The sequence below is a fragment of the Salvelinus namaycush genome, chromosome 5, assembly GCF_016432855.1.
Source record: "Salvelinus namaycush isolate Seneca chromosome 5, SaNama_1.0, whole genome shotgun sequence".
Lineage (NCBI taxonomy): Eukaryota > Metazoa > Chordata > Actinopteri > Salmoniformes > Salmonidae > Salvelinus > Salvelinus namaycush.
Window position 1 is genome coordinate 29,640,761 of NC_052311.1, and position 19,347 is coordinate 29,660,107.

A 19,347-nucleotide genomic window follows, 5' to 3' on the forward strand; every position below is an offset into this window, starting at 1 on the left:
TCGCTGGAGGATACAGTCGTCCAGCATCGTGGACAGAATAAGATCTGAAATGTACATGAATAAAACAAGTGTTGGCTTATTAGTTTTGGTATTTAGCTAATATAATGGATAGACAACTATCACCAATGAAGGAATAGTGGAAGTGCTGTGGATTATTTTTATTTATCTTGAAAAAATGGAACAAAGAGGATGCGGGGCATGGCTGGAGCGACGGCAGTGGGTTGTGTTCATGGTTGCTTTGGTTCTCTTTTGGAGCGGAGCGTCTGCTCAGATAAGATACTCCATCTCTGAAGAGCTCAAGGAAGGAACTGTCGTGGGGAATGTAGCTAAGGATTTGGGAATTGAACTGAGTACCTTGACGGAAAGGGGATTTCGAATCGTGTCTGGTTCGACCGAGCCCCTTTTCCAGGTAAACAGGAATGACGGCATCTTGTATGTGAATCGAAAAATAGACCGAGAGGAGGTGTGCGAACGGAAAAGCGTTTGTTTGATCAACCTGAAAACCGTTTTAGAGAACCCGCTGGAGATACATTATGTCGCGGTGGAGGTGTTAGACGTTAACGACCATTCTCCCAGCTTTCCCGAGACAGAGAAACGGTTAGAGATTTCAGAGTCCGTGTTGCCGGGGGCGAGATTTCAGCTACTAGCTGCGCATGACCCTGATGGAGGTCCATTCTCCGTTCAACAATATAAACTTAGTCACAATGACCATTTCCGTGTTGAGGTGAAAGACCGAGGTGAAGATGGCAAAATGCCATTTTTGGTTTTACAGAAGCCATTAGATAGGGAAGCTGTAAGAAGGCATAAATTACTTCTCACTGCTATTGATGGTGGAAAACCACCGAGATCTGGAACTATTGAAATAACTGTTGATGTATTGGATGTTAATGACAACACACCTCTATTCACTAAAGATGTTTACTCTGTAATGTTATATGAAAACGCTCCCTTAGGCACAACGGTTATTCAGGTAAACGCCACCGATTTAGATGGTGGTGTAAACGGGGATATCATTTATTCATTTGGCAATGACGTGAAGAGCAAGCTGAAGAAACTTTTTGATTTAGACACCTTAACGGGTGAAATAACTGTTAAAGGACCAATAAATTTTGAGGAAAAAGATAGCTATCTGATTGATATACAGGCATCAGATCAAGGACCCGTTCCCCTGACAACAGAGAAAAGTGTAATAGTAAAGATAATTGACGTCAACGACAACGCGCCTGAGATAGAAATAACATCGTTTTCTAACGCAATCCCTGAGGATTCTAGACCCGGAACCACTGTAGCTCTAATTAGTGTTAATGATTTAGACTCTGGTCTCAATGGCAAAGTGATCTGTTCTATAAGTGAGGAAGTCCCTTTCAAACTAATGCCGTCTTTACAGGACAACATGTACTCTGTAGTCACCAAGTCACCACTGGATAGAGAGAAACAGGGTCATTATGACGTCACAATAGTTGCCAAAGACTCAGGACAGCCTTCCTTGTCATCTATAAAGACTGTCAGCGTTGTTGTATCAGATGTGAATGATAACAGTCCAGAGTTTTCACTGAGTCCCTATAATTTCTATGTCAGTGAAAATAACTACCCAGGCGCCTCAGTATTTTCCGTCAGTGCCTCAGATCATGACATAAATGAAAACGCTCTTATTTCATATCATATTCTGAGAGACAGTGGTGAGGGGAACAATTGGGCATCATTTCTTAATATTAATTCTGAAACTGGGAACATTTTGGCGCTAAAAAGCTTTGACTTTGAAACTTTAAAAACATTCAAATTCCAAGTTGTAGCTACAGACTCTGGAACTCCGTCACAAAACAGCAACGTCACAGTAAACGTGTACATTCTGGATCAGAACGACAACGCTCCAGTGATCTTGTATCCAGTCAGCGCTAACGGTTCCGCTGAAGGTGTGGAAGAGATTCCCCGCAATGTGAAGGCAGGCCATTTGGTGACTAAAGTGAGAGCCTATGACGGTGATATAGGATATAACGGCTGGTTATTATTTTCACTGCAGGAAGTTACTGACCACAGTCTCTTTGCTTTGGACCGCTATACTGGACAAATAAGGACACTTCGGTCATTCACAGAGACAGAAGAGGCTGAGCATAAACTGGTCATACTGGTAAAAGACAACGGGAACGTTTCACTCTCAGCAAAAGCTACTGTGATTATCAACGTTGTGGAGCCCAAAGAGGCTTTTGCAGCTTCTGATGTTAAAAGTTCAGTAAAAGACGAGGAGGAGAACAGCGTTACATTTTATTTGATCCTTACTTTGGGGTCAGTTTCAACGCTTTTTCTCATCAGCATCATCGTGTTGATTGTAATGCAGTGCTCCAAACCCACAGACTATTCCTCCAAGTATTTACAAGATGCGAATAACGACGGGACACTGTGCCACAGCATCCAGTACAGATCCGGAGACAATCGGTACATGTTAGTTGGACCCAGAATGAGTATTGGTTCTACTATTGTCCCGGGCAGCAATGGAAATACTCTAGTGATACCTGAAAACAGGAGCAGAGCTTCTGGAGAGGTAAGACATTAAATACGTTTCTATAATTACCGACTATTTTCTGATAGTGTTCCTGAGCTTGTAAATTGTGTTGATTATAATTGCATAGTGTAGGCCTATCAAGTAGTCAGAGGGTTATTGGATGTATAACATTATACCTCAACTTCGTTCATGGAAGTACCTTGGCAGTTCATTCGCATCCACTGCTCTCAGGACTGGTCGCTGTCAATGACAGTGGTGCTGAAACGCTGTGAAGTTCAACGCGCTGTTTGCCAGGTGAAGGTTGGCCTCTTTCATTGTATAAATCTTTCTCAACACTGTGTCCTATTGGACACTCGTTGCATACTTGAGTAAGTGTTGTTTTATGTTCTCATAAACAGGCGTTTTCCATAATGGTTTGGGACGTTAAACGGGTGTCCTGACTCTCTGAGGTCATTAAAGATCCCATGGCACTTATCGTAAGAGTAGGGGTGTTAACCCCGGTGTCCTGGCTAAATTCCCAATCTGGCCCTCAACCATCACGGTCACCTAATAATCCCCAGTTTACAATTGGCTCATTCATCCCCCTCCTCTCCCCTGTAACTATTCCCCAGGTCGTTGCTGCAAATGAGAACGTGTTCTCAGTCAACTTACCTGGTAAAATAATGGATAAATAAAATAAAATAAAAAAATGTCTAGCCTAACCTCATCCCCAGGCTATGACGCATTTCGGCGGAGGTGTCTGGGAATGAGATTACGTGTATCCTGACTTTCTATATTCATACAAGTGATGCAGTAGGCTAACGTTTCCTCCGATACGTCCAAATACCCGTAATACGATTGAATTACAGTGTAATGTGAGGTTGAATCGCATGGTGTCAGTACCCAACTAGAATAACGCTCCTGGTAGAGTTCCTCTCGTCATACTTGTGAGTCCGCCCTTTTGCTGGTTTGGTAGCTTTTATTCAGTTGCTGGAGGAATACAGTTGTGCACCTTCGTGAAGCGAATAAGATATAACATTGACATTATTGCACCACTATTGAATAATGAGTATTTATCATATTCGGGGTGTAATGGATAGACAACAGTCACCAATGGAGGAATAGTGGAAGTGCTGTGGATTTTTGTTATTGATCTTGAAAACATGGAACAAAGAGGATGCGGGGCATGGCGGGAGCGACGGCAGTGGGTTGTGTTCATGGTTGCTTTGGTTCTCTTTTGGAGCGGAGCTTCAGCTCAGATAAGATACTCCACCTCTGAAGAGCTTAAGGAAGGAACTGTCGTGGGGAATATAGCTAATGATTTGGGAATAGAGCTGAGCACCTTGAAGGATAGGGGATTTCGAATCGTGTCTGGCTCGACCGAGCCCCTTTTCCAGATAAACAGGAATGACGGCATCTTGTATGTGAATCGAAAAATAGACCGAGAGGAGGTGTGTGAACGGAGCAGCGTGTGTTTGATCAACCTGAAAACCGTTCTAGAGAACCCGCTGGAAATCCATTATGTCGCGGTGGAGGTGGTAGATGTTAACGACCATTCTCCCAGCTTTCCAGATAAAGAGAAACGGTTAGAGATTTCAGAATCTGCATTACCGGGAGCGCGATTTCAGCTACAAGCAGCGCGCGACTCAGACAGTGGCCAATTCTCCGTTCAACAATATAAACTCAGTGACAATGACCATTTTCGTATAGAAGTTAAAGATAGAGGTGAAGACCGTAAAATACCGTTTTTAATTTTACTGAAGCAGTTAGACAGGGAAGTTACTAAGAAGCATGTGTTATTATTTGCAGCCATGGATGGAGGAAAACCAGTGAGGTCTGGCACAAGCGAAATAAAGATTGAGGTATTGGATGTTAATGACAATTCCCCGACTTTTACTAAAGACGTGTACTCTGTAAGGCTTAGTGAAAATGTTCCTATCGGTGCAACTGTCATTCAGGTAAACGCAACCGATTTAGACGAAGGTGCAAACGGTGAAGTTAGATATTCATTTGGTAATGAAGTAGATAGAAAGGTACGGGAGCTTTTTATTTTGGATTCGATTACTGGTGAAATAACAGTCAAAGGTGTGATAGATTATGAGGAAAATAATAAATATGAGATTGATATACAAGCATCAGACCAAGGACTTGCTCCCCTTACAACCGACAAAAGCGTCATAGTAAAGATTGTTGACGTCAACGACAATGCGCCTGAGATTGAGGCGACATCCTTTTCGAATGCAATACCCGAGGATTCTAAACCCGGAACCACAGTCGCACTAATCAGTGTTAATGATTTGGACTCTGGTCTCAATGGGAAAGTTATTTGCTCAGTACTTGAAGATTTACCTTTCAAACTAATGTCATCTTTACAAGATAACATGTATTCTGTTATCACAAAGTCACCACTGGATAGAGAGAAACAATCTGAATATGATATAACAATAGTTGCCAAAGACGAAGGCCAGCCTTCCTTGTCATCTGTAAAGACTATCAGCGTTGTTGTATCAGATGTGAATGATAACAGTCCAGAGTTTTCACTGAGTCCCTATACTTTCTATGTCATTGAGAATAACGACCCAGGAGGCTCAGTATTTTCGGTGAGTGCCTCAGATCGTGACATAAACGAAAATGCACTTATTTCATATAATATTCTGAGAGAAAGTGGTGAGCAGAACAAATGGGCATCTTTTCTTAATATTAATTCTGAAAATGGGAATATATTGGCGCTAAAAAGCTTTGACTTTGAAAGGTTAAAAACATTCCAATTCCAAGTTGTAGCTACAGACTCTGGAACTCCATCACAAAGCAGAAACGTCACAGTCAACGTGTTCATTCTGGATCAGAACGACAACGCTCCAGGGATCTTGTATCCAGTCAGCGCTAACGGTTCTGCTGAAGGTGTGGAGGAGATTCCCCGCAATGTGAACGCAGGCCATTTGGTGACTAAAGTGAGAGCCTATGACGCTGATATAGGATATAACGGCTGGTTATTATTTTCACTGCAGGAAGTTACTGACCACAGTCTCTTTGCTTTGGACCGCTACACGGGACAGATAAGGACACTACGGTCATTCACAGAGACAGACGAGGCTGAGCATAAACTGGTCATACTGGTAAAAGACAACGGGAACGTTTCACTCTCAGCAAAAGCTACTGTGATTATCAACGTTGTAGATCCCAAAGAGGCTTTTGCAGCTTCTGATGTTAAAAGTTCAGTAAAAGAAGAGGAGGAGAACAGCGTTACATTTTATTTGATCATTACTTTGGGGTCAGTTTCAACGCTTTTTCTCATCAGCATCATCGTGTTGATTGTAATGCAGTGCTCCAAACCCACAGACTATTCCTCCACGTATTTACAAGATACGAATAACGACGGGACGCTGTGCCACAGCATCCAGTACAGATCCGGAGACAAACAGTACATGTTAGTTGGACCCAGAATGAGTATAGGTTCTACTATAGTGCCGGGTAGTAATGGAAATACTCTAGTGATACCCAACCACAAGAGGAGAGCTTCTATAGAGGTAAGAAGTTGAAAATGACCTCGCATTTTAAAATGCCATTTTCATCGACCAAAAAGGGTTATGTGGTAATGTGTGAAGTACTTTTTGTTATTGAGTAAGACATTTGTTTGCTGCAACATGATCTCCCAGTTTCGATGATAGAGCCATTGCTCTCAGGACTGATCGCTGTCCATGTCTGTGGTGCTGAAACAATGTTTAGTTCAACGTGCTGTTGACTGGTAAAACTTTGCCAAAACGTAATAACATATATAATATAATAAATGCTCGTTAAGTGGATATTTTATTCTTCTTCATTCGTATTTCCTTGTTTCGCCGTTGTTGCATACATGAGTAAGCAACATTTTGCTCTATGGTCGCATGAAGACAATGGTTTGTTAAATGTATGCTGACTTTTCTAGACAACTTTTGCAGTCACGTTTATTTATCTAGTCAAGATTCCATTAGTAACCTTCAAGAATAGTGTAATTTGAGGTATAATCGCATGGTGTCAGTACCCAACTAGAAAAACGCTACTGATAGAAATCATTCTTGCCATGCTTTTGAGTCTGCCCCCTTGCTGGTTTCGTAGCTTATTCCGTCGCTGGAGGAGGAATACAGTCGTGAGCTTCATGGGGAGAATAACATTTCAAATGTACATTCTGAAAACACCATTGGATAATGAGCTTTGGTCATATTTGTTTATGTATTGGATAGACAATTGTCACCAATGAAGGAATAGTGGAAGTGCTGTGGATTATTGTTATTTATCTTGAAAACATGGAACAAAGAGGATGCGGGGCATGGCTGGAGCGACGGCAATGGGTTGTGTTCATGGTTGCTTTGGTTCTCTTTTGGAGCGGGACTTCAGCTCAAATAAAATACTCAATCTCTGAAGAGCTTAAGGAAGGAACTGTCGTGGGGAATATAGCTAAGGATTTGGGTATAGAGCTAAGCACCTTAACGGAAAGGGGATTTCGAATCGTGTCTGGCTCGACCGAGCCCCTTTTCCAGGTAAACAGGAATGACGGCATCTTGTATGTGAACCGAAAAATAGACCGAGAGGAGGTGTGTGAACGGAGCAGCGTGTGTTTGATCAACCTGAAAACCGTTCTAGAGAACCCGCTGGAGATCCATTATGTCGCGGTGGAGGTGTTAGATGTTAACGACCATTCTCCCAGCTTTCCAGATAAAGAGAAACGGTTAGAGATTTCAGAGTCCGCATTGCCGGGAGCACGATTTCAGCTACAAACAGCGCGCGACCCAGACGGTGGAATATATTCTGTTCAACAGTATAAACTCAGCCACAATGATCATTTCCGTTTAGAAGTTATGGACAGAGATGAAGATGGTAAAATTCCTATTCTAAATCTACAGAAACCGCTAGATAAAGAATCTATGAGGACCCATAGATTTCTGCTCACAGCTATTGACGGAGGTATACCTCCTAGATCTGGTACTATCAACATAATTGTCGACGTTTTAGATGTAAATGATAATATGCCAGTTTTCAATGAAGAGTCATACTCTGTAATGTTGAATGAAAATGCCCCTGTTGGCACGACAGTTGTACGAGTAAACGCTACGGATATAGATGATGATTTGAACGGTGAAGTTATTTACTCTTTTGGTAATAATGTAAATAGTAAGTTACGTAATCTATTTGTTGTTGACACTAATACTGGTGAAGTAATTGTGAAAGGACTGATAGACTTTGAGGTTAAAGATCGCTATGAAATTGATATACAGGCATCAGACAGGGGAGCCGTTCCTCTGACAACTTACAAAAGCGTAAAAATAAAAATTGTTGACCTCAACGATAATGCACCTGAAATTGAGGTGACATCCTTTTCTAAGGCAATCCCCGAATATTCCAGATCCGGAACCACTGTCGCTCTTATAAGTGTTAATGATTTAGACTCTGGTCTCAATGGGAAAGTTATCTGTTCTATAAGTGAGGACGTCCCTTTTAAACTAGTCCAGTCTTTACAGGACAACATGTACTCTGTAGTCACCAAGTCACCACTGGATAGAGATGAAGTATCTCAATACGATTTTACAATAGTTGCCAAAGACGCAGGCCAGCCTTCCTTGTCATCTGTAAAGACTATTATTATTGTTGTATCAGATGTGAATGATAACAGTCCAGAGTTTTCACTGAGTCCTTATACTTTCTATGTCACTGAGAATAACGACCCAGGAGGCTCAGTATTTTCAGTTAGTGCCTCAGATCGTGACATAAATGAAAACGCTCTTATTTCATATCATATTCCGAGAGACAGTGGCGAGGAGAACAAATGGGCATCCTTTCTAAACATAAACTTGGAAAATGGGAACATTTTGGCTCTAAAAAGCTTTGACTTTGAAAGGTTAAAAACGTTCCAATTTCAAGTTGTAGCTACAGACTCTGGAACTCCGTCACAAAGCACCAACGTCACAGTGAACGTGTTCATTCTGGATCAGAACGACAATACTCCAGTGATATTGTATCCAGTCAGCGCTAACGGTTCTGCTGAAGGTGTGGAGGAGATTCCCCGCAATGTGAACGCAGGCCATTTGGTGACTAAAGTGAGAGCCTATGACGCTGATATAGGATATAACGGCTGGTTATTATTTTCACTGCAGGAAGTTACTGACCACAGTCTCTTTGCTTTGGACCGCTATACAGGACAGATAAGGACACTACGGTCATTCACAGAGACAGACGAGGCTGAGCATAAACTGGTCATACTGGTAAAAGACAATGGGAACGTTTCACTGTCAGCAACAGCTACTGTGATTATCAACGTTGTAGATCCCAAAGAGGCTTTTGCTGCTTCTGATGTTAAAAGTTCAGTAAAAGACGAAGAGGAGAACAGCGTTACATTTTATTTGATCATTACTTTGGGGTCAGTTTCAACGCTTTTTCTCATCAGCATCATCGTGTTGATTGTAATGCAGTGCTCCAAAACCACAGACTATTCCTCCAAGTATTTACAAGATGCGAATAACGACGGGACACTGTGCCACAGCATCCAGTACAGATCCGGAGACAATCGGTACATGTTAGTTGGACCCAGAATGAGTATAGGTTCTACTATTGTCCCGGGAAGCAATGGAAATACTCTAGTGATACCCGAACACAGTAGACTTGCGTCTGGAGAGGTAAGATGTTGACCACTTTGCCATGAGTAGCAACTATTTGGTTCTGAGTATTTTCTAAGTGATATTCCTGATGCTTACAGGATCTGTGCCTAAATGGTTGAATGTATGAGTATAGCTTATGGAGTTTCAAAGATGATTGCCAGTATTGTAGGTGACAACAGATCATGCACTTGTCTGTGTTATCACAATAATGGGTGTATTAGCAATATTCGTTTTACTTCAGAGGGTGCTGTCCTACGGGTTTTTCTCTTCTGAAGACACTGCTCTTTGTGGTGCCGCTGTCCATGGTGCTGAAACATTGCGGAGTTCATTCTGCATCTTCGTTTTGGCAAAATTCTCCTGGAATGGTTAACGATCATTTATAGATTCACTAAGGCTATATTAGCAGCATTTTCTAAACGTCAACATACACACCCTGACTTCTCATAAAGATCTTTTCCATTCATGTCCCATCTTTGCCTTACCAGAATAATGGTTTTTAATATTGTTGTATTTTTTTGCACGTTTTTGTTTCGAAATAGCACTCGGTATTGGGGTAGTAATGGTTCGTAAAGGGTATAATTACCCCACGAAATCCTGCAATATGAGGTGGAAACGCATGGTGTCAGTGCAAAGTAAAATTGTGCTTATGAAAGAAATCTATTGGCCATACTTTTGAGTCCTCCCTTTAGAGCTGGTTTGCTATTTCGTCAGTAGCAGACTACAGCCGTGAGCATCGAGGATACATTGTAATTTAAAACCTTTCATCGCCAACATACTGTAAATTAACGAGCTGTGATCATATTTGGGACTGCAATGGATAAGATTAGCTTACCCTACCATTAGAGGCATAGTGGAAGTGCTCGGGATTTTTTTTAACCATAAAACATGGAACAAAGAGGATGCGGGGCATGGCGGGAGCGACGGCAGTGGGTTGTGTTCATGGTTGCTTTGGTTCTCTTTTGGAGCGGGACTTCAGCTCAGATAAGATACTCCACCTCTGAAGAGCTCAAGGAAGGAACTGTCGTGGGGAATGTAGCTAAGGATTTGGGAATTAATCTGAGCACATTGAAGGATAGGAGATTTCGAATCGTGTCTGGCTCGACCGAGCCCCTTTTCCAGGTAAACCAGAATGACGGCATCTTGTATGTGAATCGAAAAATAGACCGCGAGGAGGTGTGTGAACGGAGCAGCGTGTGTTTGATCAACCTGAAAACCGTTCTAGAGAACCCGCTGGAGATCCATTATGTCGCGGTGGAGGTGTTAGATGTGAACGACCATTCTCCCAGCTTTCCAGATAAAGAGAAACGGTTAGAGATTTCAGAATCTGCATTACCGGGAGCGAGATTTCAGCTACAAGCTGCGCGCGACCCAGATAGAGGTCCATTCTCCGTTCAACAATATAAACTTAGTCACAGTGACCATTTTCGTTTAGAAGTTAAAGACCGAGGTGAGGATGGCAAAATGCCGTTTTTGGTTTTACATAAACCACTAGACAGAGAAGCAGTAAGGAGCCACAAACTCCTCCTCACTGCCATTGACGGTGGAAAATCACCTAGATCTGGAACTCTTGAAATATCTGTTGATGTATTGGATGTTAACGACAATACCCCAGTGTTCACTAAAGAAGAATATACTGTAAGGTTAACTGAAAACGCTCCTTTGGGAACAATGGTGATACGGGTAAATGCCACCGATTTAGACAGTGGTCTGAACGGGGATATAATTTATTCATTTGGCAATGACGTCAACAGCAGGTTAAGGAAACTTTTTAATTTAGACACCGTAACCGGTGAAATAACTGTGAAAGGACAAATAGACTTTGAGGAAAAAGATAGTTATCTGATTGATATACAGGCATCAGATCAAGGACCCGTTCCCCTGACAATGGACAAGAGTGTAAAAATTAAAATAGTTGACTTCAACGATAATGCACCTGAGATAGAGGTGACATTATTTTCTAAGGCAATCCCCGAAGATTCCAAGCCCGGAACGACTGTAGCACTAATCAGTGTTAATGATTTGGACTCTGATCTCAATGGGAAAGTTACATGTTCCGTATTGGAAGATATACCTTTCAAACTAATGCCGTCTTTACAAGATAACATGTACTCTGTAATAACCAAGTCCCCACTGGACAGAGAGAAACAATCTGAATATGAACTAACAATATTTGCTACAGACGCAGGCCAGCCGTCCATGTCATCTGTAAAAACTGTAAGGGTTGTTGTATCAGATGTGAATGATAACAGTCCAGAGTTTTCACTGAGTCCCTATACTTTCTATGTCACTGAAAATAACGACCCAGGTGCCTCAGTGTTTTCGGTGAGTGCGTCAGATCGTGACATAAATGAAAACGCGTTTATCTCATATCATATTCTGAGAGACGGTGGTGACGAGAATAAATGGGCATCTTTTCTCAACATGAATTCAGAAAATGGAAACATTTTGGCGCTAAAAAGCTTTGACTTTGAAACTCTGAAAACATTCCAATTCCAAGTTATAGCGACAGACTCTGGAACTCCGTTACTAAGCAGCAACGTCACAGTAAAAGTATTCATTCTGGATCAGAACGACAACGCTCCAATGATCTTATATCCAGTCAGCGCTAACGGTTCTGCTGAAGGTGTGGAGGAGATTCCCCGCAATGTGAACGCAGGCCATTTGGTGACTAAAGTGAGAGGCTATGACGCTGATATAGGATATAACGGCTGGTTATTATTTTCACTGCAGGAAGTTACTGACCACAGTCTCTTTGCTTTGGACCGCTATACAGGACAGATAAGGACACTACGGTCATTCACAGAGACAGACGAGGCTGAGCATAAACTGGTCATACTGGTAAAAGACAATGGGAACGTTTCACTGTCAGCAACAGCTACTGTGATTATCAAGGTTGTGGAGCCCAAAGAGGCTTTTGCAGCTTCTGATGTTAAAGGCGAAGTAAAAGACGAAGAGGAGAACAGCGTTACATTTTATTTGATCATTACTTTGGGGTCAGTTTCAACGCTTTTTCTCATCAGTATCGTCGTGTTGATTGTAATGCAGTGCTCCAAACCCACAGACTATTCCTCCAAGTATTTACAAGATACGAATAACGACGGGACACTGTGCCACAGCATCCAGTACAGATCCGGAGACAAACGGTACATGTTAGTTGGACCCAGAATGAGTATAGGTTCTACTATAGTCCCGGGCAGCAATGGGAATACTCTAGTTCTACCTGAACACAGAAGAGCTTCTGGAGAGGTAAGATGTGTATTGGGCTAAGGGAGTTCAACACTGAGTATATGAGGGTCTTAATGTTGCCTTTTTTGTACTGTTGTGGATGCCTCAATTAGTTGAACTTCTTACATGACTTGTGTAGTTGAGTGGATAGAGATAGACCTTTTACTATATGGGGACATGACTGTCATACACTTACATGACATTACATGTTGCTGAAATGTGAAAATAGTGAAGATGGAATATGTCCATTGGTTAGTGTTGTGAGTTACGTTCAATGTAATCAGAAACTTTTGAGTTGGCCTCAATTCCATAGGATCCTATTTCATTTGATACCTTCTCAACGAGTTGACCCATCTGATTCAACCAATCAAATAACTATCAATACATTTGTATTGGTCGTATGGTGGTTTGATTCTCTGGTTAGACGTCACTTACACTTGACCTGCATTCAACAACGGAAATAGTTCGCTAACGTTAGGGAACATATTTCTTTTTCTTTTGTTAATCGCTAACATTACCGTTCGCTAAGGATAGCGAAGTCTGTGGAGATTTTGTGTGGCGAACATAAGTGTCTGTTTCGGATCTAAACTGCTGCTAAAATGTAATAATAATGTGGCTATGTAGACTTTCTACTATTTTTAGTAGGAATAGCTTAGTCATTTTCAATTTAAATACTGTAGCTTTAATCCTTATAAAAAGTAGCTGTTTGATGTTTCACCGTAACATTTTAGAATATTCATTAAAATCGTTGAACTGAAATTGTTACTCTGGCAACATGTTAGCTGCAAACATAAGCCTTTATTGAAAGATGACATGGTCGCTACAATCTGCTGTTCAGGAGGGTCAGCCTGAGCTTGGCAATGTATTGATTATCTAATCTATCAAGCAAACAAACAAGTTAGCATGAAATACATATGATTCATAGATTAGTGAACCTACTGTGAACCAGAGGTACAGCTCCAGTAGGAGCCTGGCCCTCACTGCAGATCTACACAGTAAAAACTGGAGAGTGTTTTTTCTGGAGTTAAAATGATTTTTCTGCTCAAGTAGTGAAATTAAATCATTTTAGAATGTCGTTATTACCAGCCGCGGCTAGAGTGGTGGCAAAAATACAGATTCAATTCTATTGGAGTAAAACAGCATGACCACGCCCACTAATGTTGGTTAAATTTAGATTTTGCCGCCATTGTCCATTTGTAAGTGTCTCGTGAATGGAAAGAGTGGACAGATCGAGAGCGTGGATCCGCCGAACATCAGTAGTCATTCCCTGAACCACAGAATTTCTTCATTTCTGAACTCAATCAGAAATCCAGGTAAGTTCACTGTTACTGGTTAACTTTGTGTGCAAATTAAAACTGTTGAGCAACATTACAGCTAGCTACCTAGCATTGTAGTGTAGGCTTTCTGTTATTGCACGATTTGCATAGTCAGATGCTAATGTGGGCATCTAGCTAGAGCTAATTAACGTTAGCTAGCTAGCTACAGTAACATTAACTTATACCACTTTTAGTGGTTTATGGACAGTATGTACGCCCAGTGGATCGGTGCATCACCTGTTTTACATTTTCAACAGAGCGGTATTAGCTATTATCTGTAGCTAGCGGACTTTACTGACTAAGTTACTGCCAGCAGGTTAGTCAGTGCAACATGTGTTTTACTCTGAAAAGCGAGCTGTTAGCAGACAGTTGGTCTGTGTTACATGTGTGTTTCACTCAAGTTTAGAGCTATTAGACAGTTTTTAGCTGCAGTTTGGTCGGTGCGACACGTGCATTTTACTCTGAAAAGAGAGCTGTTAGCAGACAGTATTTAGCGGCAGGAAGGTCGATGCAACACATGTGTTTTACTCTAAACAGAGCACTGCTCTCTTGTAATTTGTGCATATTTGTGTTAATGCAATTTAAATTCACTTTTTCTTGTCATCAAGGATGCAGGTTGTACGCGTGAAGTACAGGGATTGTCAGAAGTACATTTGTTATGAGGGGCAACTGACCTTCAAATCGTTTTTGGATTGTGGTGAGTGAAAAGTTTCAGATTTCACACAATATCCAATGGAACAACATACGTATACTGACACACTTTAAATATACTTACTTTATATTTACTGTCAAATTGATTGCCAATTTCCTTGCTGATAATGAATACATAGCAAACTTGCGCCTCCCCAAATCACAGATCAGTCAAAGATTGGTTTATGTTTTGGGAGTTGTCTAATTATGCTCATCTGTAGCTGTGCTCATTGTCTTTGCCTGTCATTAATGGTTGTAAAGAATAAGTGATACTAACATTTGTATGCTGCTACAATCTCAGTGTTGATAGCTATCTGTGGCGTATTGCTATAGTACTCAGACTGCTGTTATAATAATTCAGTACGTGGCAGTAGTAGACAGGTTGTAGACTGCATATAATTGGAATTGACGTGGAAAGGCGCACTAAGTCAGTTTTGGGGTTACGATGTTCACATAAGGATGACCTCTTGATTTCTGTCTTCTGTTCTGGTTTTTCTCTAAAAAATAAACAACATATTTAATCAATAAGGTTGTGCAAATATATTTTGTCTTCACAGTTGCCAAGAAATTTGACATTCCAACCTTGGACTTAAAAGTCTATGATGAATCGAAGACTGAAGTTGATGAGGAGGTGTTTGAGTTTCTTCTAAAGAAACAAGACCTTGGTGTGCTGGAAATTTGTTTACCCCAAGACCCAAATCCTGATGGTGAGTTGCTTATTAGCTTAGTGCTTCACATTCATCCACACAGTCCTGGCTAGCCTAACACATGTTCTGAATATGTGAGACAAGCAGATATATCTGCTGATTTTCTTTTTTCATTTTTACATTTTAAAATGATCTTTGTTTCTGTGCTCACCTCTCCCACCCCGTTTAGAACAGTAGTGGGCCTAATCAATTGTCATTAACAAAAGTCCTATAATCATAATAATGGATGTTTCCACCTAAATTGTGTTATAATTACAGTGTTAATCACACCAGTTAAATGTTAACATGATTGCCAGATTTGTTGAGCTCCTCTGCAAGCAGCTCCTTATCAAAATACAGTGGAGACAATGAGGGGGACTCCAGTGACACCATTATATTGCAGCAGAGTCCTGCTACAAGAAAGACAGCTGAGGATAATCGTCTATCTCATGTAAGTACTGCTATTTTCCATTTTAAACAAATGCCAAACTTGAAGATTGAGTGATAAATTACACCATTGAAAGTTGTGAAAGGGTGATCATGGTGTGTTTTATTATACTTGCTATTTCATTGCTGTTTTAAAAGTGTTAGTGTGTTCCTTTTTGAAATTACTCTGACTTAGATGATTGAAGACATTCTGAACAACAAACCTGGAGGAGAGAGGATCATGCTTGAGTATGCTCGGTCAAAAAGCCTAACATATAGCAGAAGACGCGATATGGTCAAGATATTGGTTGCACAAATGACAAGTGAACATGGATATATGTCATATACTCATTACATTCCTTACCACCTACACAATTTTTTAGCAGAAGTTGTGATTTACACCTCAATACTTTTGTTTGGATCTCAAACAGTAGAGTGTGTGTGTCTAGGACAAGTCCTTAAAAGCGTGTTAAAGAGGACTACGCAAAGGGCATCATTGCCTTGTTCCCATACCCGGCCGATCCTAGGAGCAAGTTTGGTTATGTAAGTACATTAAAAACGAAGTCTAACCTTTTTAACTCTCTGGGACTCTTACACCTTACAATATTTCCAGAATGTCAATATTTAAATTGTTGTTTTACTGTTGGATGACGTTTTTATTTAAACTATAGATCTATTAACATATCTGTATGCCCACCATCTCTGCCATCTCTCCTAAGCTCAACTCTGGTGGTATAAAAGCCCAGTTAAGTTCTGCACTGCGAGGGTCAGACCTGTTGATCTTCATCTATGGGCGCATCTGTAGTTTTAAGGTTCATTTTAACCTGCTCCCTCAAACCGAATTATACTTTCCTTTAGGAGCATTATTACAATGCAGAAGATGGGAGTGGATATCTAGCATGGAGGCTGAAATTTGTTCAAAGGGAAGCATCAGAGGGACGACAGAAGACCATGTGTCAGTCGCTGACGTGTAAGTGATTTTGATTGTAGTTAGTCTCATTCATGACACATGACCAGAGAATAATTGTATGCGAACATCTGTATAAGCAAGTGTTTCTTAGTCTCTTACTCTTTGTTTATCTTAGTATTAATTCTGTTTCTGAGTCAAATAAATCCTACTTTTCATCTGGTGACATAACTGCATGCATGGCCATCCTTGCAGAGTTTCCGAGCCTTGTTTTTTTTATATCTTATTACGCAATATTGTATACTTGTATAGAGCAGACAAACCCAGTAATCTGTGAAGTTTCACCATGTTACAGGTGGTCCAAAAGCTGAGACTCCTTCAGAGAGGAAAACTGTCCAACAACAGAAAGCCTGTGTTGTGAGGCCAATGCATGAATGAAGCATACAGCTGATGAAGCAATTGTAAAGGAGAAGATGAAGCAGACGTTCACCTATCGCCAAAAGATGGTTCATGACCCAGTGAAGTCCTCTGAAATATTCACAGCGTTTCCAAGACATAGCAGCAATGGTATGTGGATCTTCTACTGCCTTGCCTTGAAACTGTCAGGACAATTGTTTTCTGTTCTACAACAGTCTGATTAGGACTGTGATATATTACATGACGATAGTGCCACACCATAATGTTTACTGTTCTGTCTAGACTTATTCCATCGTGTCTGGTGTTTGGTGATGCAACCTCTGCAGAGTTCCTGGAGAAGTGGCCTACTCTCTACAAGCAGAAAGTCATTGACCAAAGCCGTGGCCTCACACAGATAGGCGACCTGCAAGACCTGGTTCAAAATGCTGAATCCACAACAGAAGTGGGAAATGGTATGCTGGAATAAAATGATTATACTAATGGAAGGGAGCATTGTTTTTGAAAGCAAAATGGAATGATGTAACTTTCAGTGAAAATTTGTACTTTCAGGATGGGACAGTGACATGTCCTCCATTTTGGTCCTTGTCCACCTTCTGCCACCGCCACCTCATGGCTGCAAGAGCCCAGGAAAAATCTCAGCCAGACACGCCAAGGTGAGGTTACAGTTGACTGTTCTGTCCCCATTCCTAATCCTAATAACTACTTTTAAGATTATGGACAAATCATGGTAAGATCATGTGTAGCTGTAATTTACATTTTCACAAACTGCGAACCATGATTCATTTTAATAGCACACTAATGAAGTTCTTGTGTCACAGACTGGGACCAGCATCCAGGGGCATCTGGAGAGCGTCATGGAAAGCCTTCAACCCTATCTGCTTGCTGTGGGGACCCAGGGGAGTGTGATTCATAAGTACTCCATTGTGATTGACAAACATGCAATACCTTGTAAGTCACCAGACTCTCTTCCCTGTTTTGATGAGCTTTTCAAAGCTCATTTTGTTTTTGGTACCTTGTGCAACCAGGATCTGGTAAATGTCTACAACTTCTTGCAAACCACAATTTATGAAATTGATGTTGATACCACTAAGGTTAATCCTAGGGTTGCAGAGTTGAGGGCTCAGATACTGCATTGAGTTACTAAAAGTTTTGAAGTTGCAAAGGGATTAAAACGCAGCATAGGAAATAACCTTTTTCCTTTCACACAAACTTTTTCATATCATTCATCTAAAATGTTGTGTTTTGCTTGCAAAAGCCTGCAGGCAAATGCTAAATCCTTGACAAAACACTTGAAGTTGGTCCACGGACTTTGTCCAGGAAAGACACTTGGTCTTAAATGCTGTCAGGCTGGTTGTTCGCAAGTTTATGGCACTTTTTCTGGGTTCAGAAAGCATCTTTATAAAGCACATGAACCTTGTTCTGATCACGGTGAAGCCCCCTCTTCAGCTGAATGTGTAGCAGTAATTCATTTTGATGACCTGCCATCAACAAATTCCCCTTCTGACTCAGTCCTTGTCAATAAGAGTCTTGTAGACAGCTGCGCTGCAACCATAGCTGAACTTAAAGTGGCAGGTGTAGGTGAAACGACCATTAACTCTTTGGTTATTTCCATGAAAGAGATAGTTGATGATATTCATATTCAAGCTAAAGAAGCTGTGAAGAAGTGTCTGTCTATACAGGAGTGTATTAAAAGTCAAATTGATCAGTACTTTGGAAAAAATGAAAATCCTTGTGGTGTATTAAATTCTGAAAGTGAGAGAAGGCAGTATTTTACAGAAAAGTGGGGAAGGGTAGACCCAGTTGAATGCGTTCTTGGTTTTATCAAAATACTTAACACAATTCACAAAACCACACACCCAAACTGCAAAATACCTCATATATCCTGCAAAATGAACCACTGCAACCAAAACTACAGCATTATCAAAATCAAACGTTTGCACGAAATGGCACACACTTCATTCATATTACCAGATTTTTGTCTAACCAACTACACTGTTGGGCATAATGAAAAGCACTCTCATCTTTAGTATGCTTTGCCATAATACTAAAATAGTTCAAATTGTAGAAAATTCTTAGTTTTTTTCAATTGTTTAAGCACAATTTTGAAAACGGCCTGGTTTGTCAAAACACTACACACAATTAGCACAACCCTACACCAAAGTAGCACAACACTTCAGATAATTTGCAAAATAGAACACTTTTGTCAAAACTATACACGGCTTCATAAAAATAATATTTTGTTACCATACGAAACACACACATTTCATATGACTTCAATCTTTTTGAACCAGTTACACACTGCTGTTGCTAACCTAAAACACTTTTAGCAAGTCTAATTGTCAGTGATTAGAGTACTGTAAATGAAGTACACAGAGAAAGTGCAACTATACAAATACTACACAAGACCAATGCTGCAGACTGCTACAGACTGAAAATATCATTTATTTCTCTCCATATACCCAAATCAGTCAACATGGAGAATCACAACAAAACATGTCCCAGTTTTCATGCTACTACAGTAGTGTGCATAACACTGTTAGCTCAGCAAACAACGGACAAACGTAAAATACTG

The 19,347-nt window shown here is 40.8% G+C and overlaps 4 protein-coding genes across 4 annotated transcripts; all 4 read left to right on the plus strand.

The window, feature by feature from the left end:
- The first annotated feature begins 175 nt into the window (after positions 1 to 175).
- LOC120047036 (protocadherin alpha-3-like) lies at positions 176 to 2,551 on the plus strand. Its single transcript, XM_038992582.1, has one exon. The coding sequence runs from the start codon at positions 176 to 178 to the stop codon at positions 2,549 to 2,551; it is 2,376 nt and encodes a 791-aa protein (XP_038848510.1).
- Positions 2,552 to 3,642: 1,091 nt separating this feature from the next.
- On the plus strand, positions 3,643 to 6,018 carry LOC120047037 (protocadherin alpha-3-like). The gene has a single exon (XM_038992583.1). It carries the CDS (start codon positions 3,643 to 3,645, stop codon positions 6,016 to 6,018), a length of 2,376 nt encoding a protein of 791 aa, XP_038848511.1.
- A 744-nt stretch (positions 6,019 to 6,762) lies between these two features.
- Positions 6,763 to 9,138, plus strand: LOC120047038 (protocadherin alpha-8-like). Its single transcript, XM_038992584.1, has one exon. It carries the CDS (start codon positions 6,763 to 6,765, stop codon positions 9,136 to 9,138), a length of 2,376 nt encoding a protein of 791 aa, XP_038848512.1.
- Positions 9,139 to 9,993: 855 nt separating this feature from the next.
- On the plus strand, positions 9,994 to 17,681 carry LOC120047039 (protocadherin alpha-3-like). The gene is made up of 3 exons (XM_038992585.1): positions 9,994 to 12,354; positions 17,325 to 17,428; positions 17,594 to 17,681. Exons 1-3 carry the CDS (start codon positions 9,994 to 9,996, stop codon positions 17,679 to 17,681), a joined length of 2,553 nt encoding a protein of 850 aa, XP_038848513.1.
- The last annotated feature ends 1,666 nt before the right edge of the window (positions 17,682 to 19,347 follow it).

Coding starts and splice junctions, on each gene's coding strand:
- LOC120047036 (XM_038992582.1), top strand. CDS start 176: ATGGAACAAAGAGGATGCGGGGCATGGCTGGAGCGACGGCAGTGGGTT.
- LOC120047037 (XM_038992583.1), top strand. CDS start 3,643: ATGGAACAAAGAGGATGCGGGGCATGGCGGGAGCGACGGCAGTGGGTT.
- LOC120047038 (XM_038992584.1), top strand. CDS start 6,763: ATGGAACAAAGAGGATGCGGGGCATGGCTGGAGCGACGGCAATGGGTT.
- LOC120047039 (XM_038992585.1), top strand. CDS start 9,994: ATGGAACAAAGAGGATGCGGGGCATGGCGGGAGCGACGGCAGTGGGTT. Junction 12,355..17,324: donor ACAGAAGAGCTTCTGGAGAG/GTAAGATGTGTA, acceptor TTGTACTTTCAG/GATGGGACAGTGACATGTCC. Junction 17,429..17,593: donor TCTCAGCCAGACACGCCAAG/GTGAGGTTACAG, acceptor CTTGTGTCACAG/ACTGGGACCAGCATCCAGGG.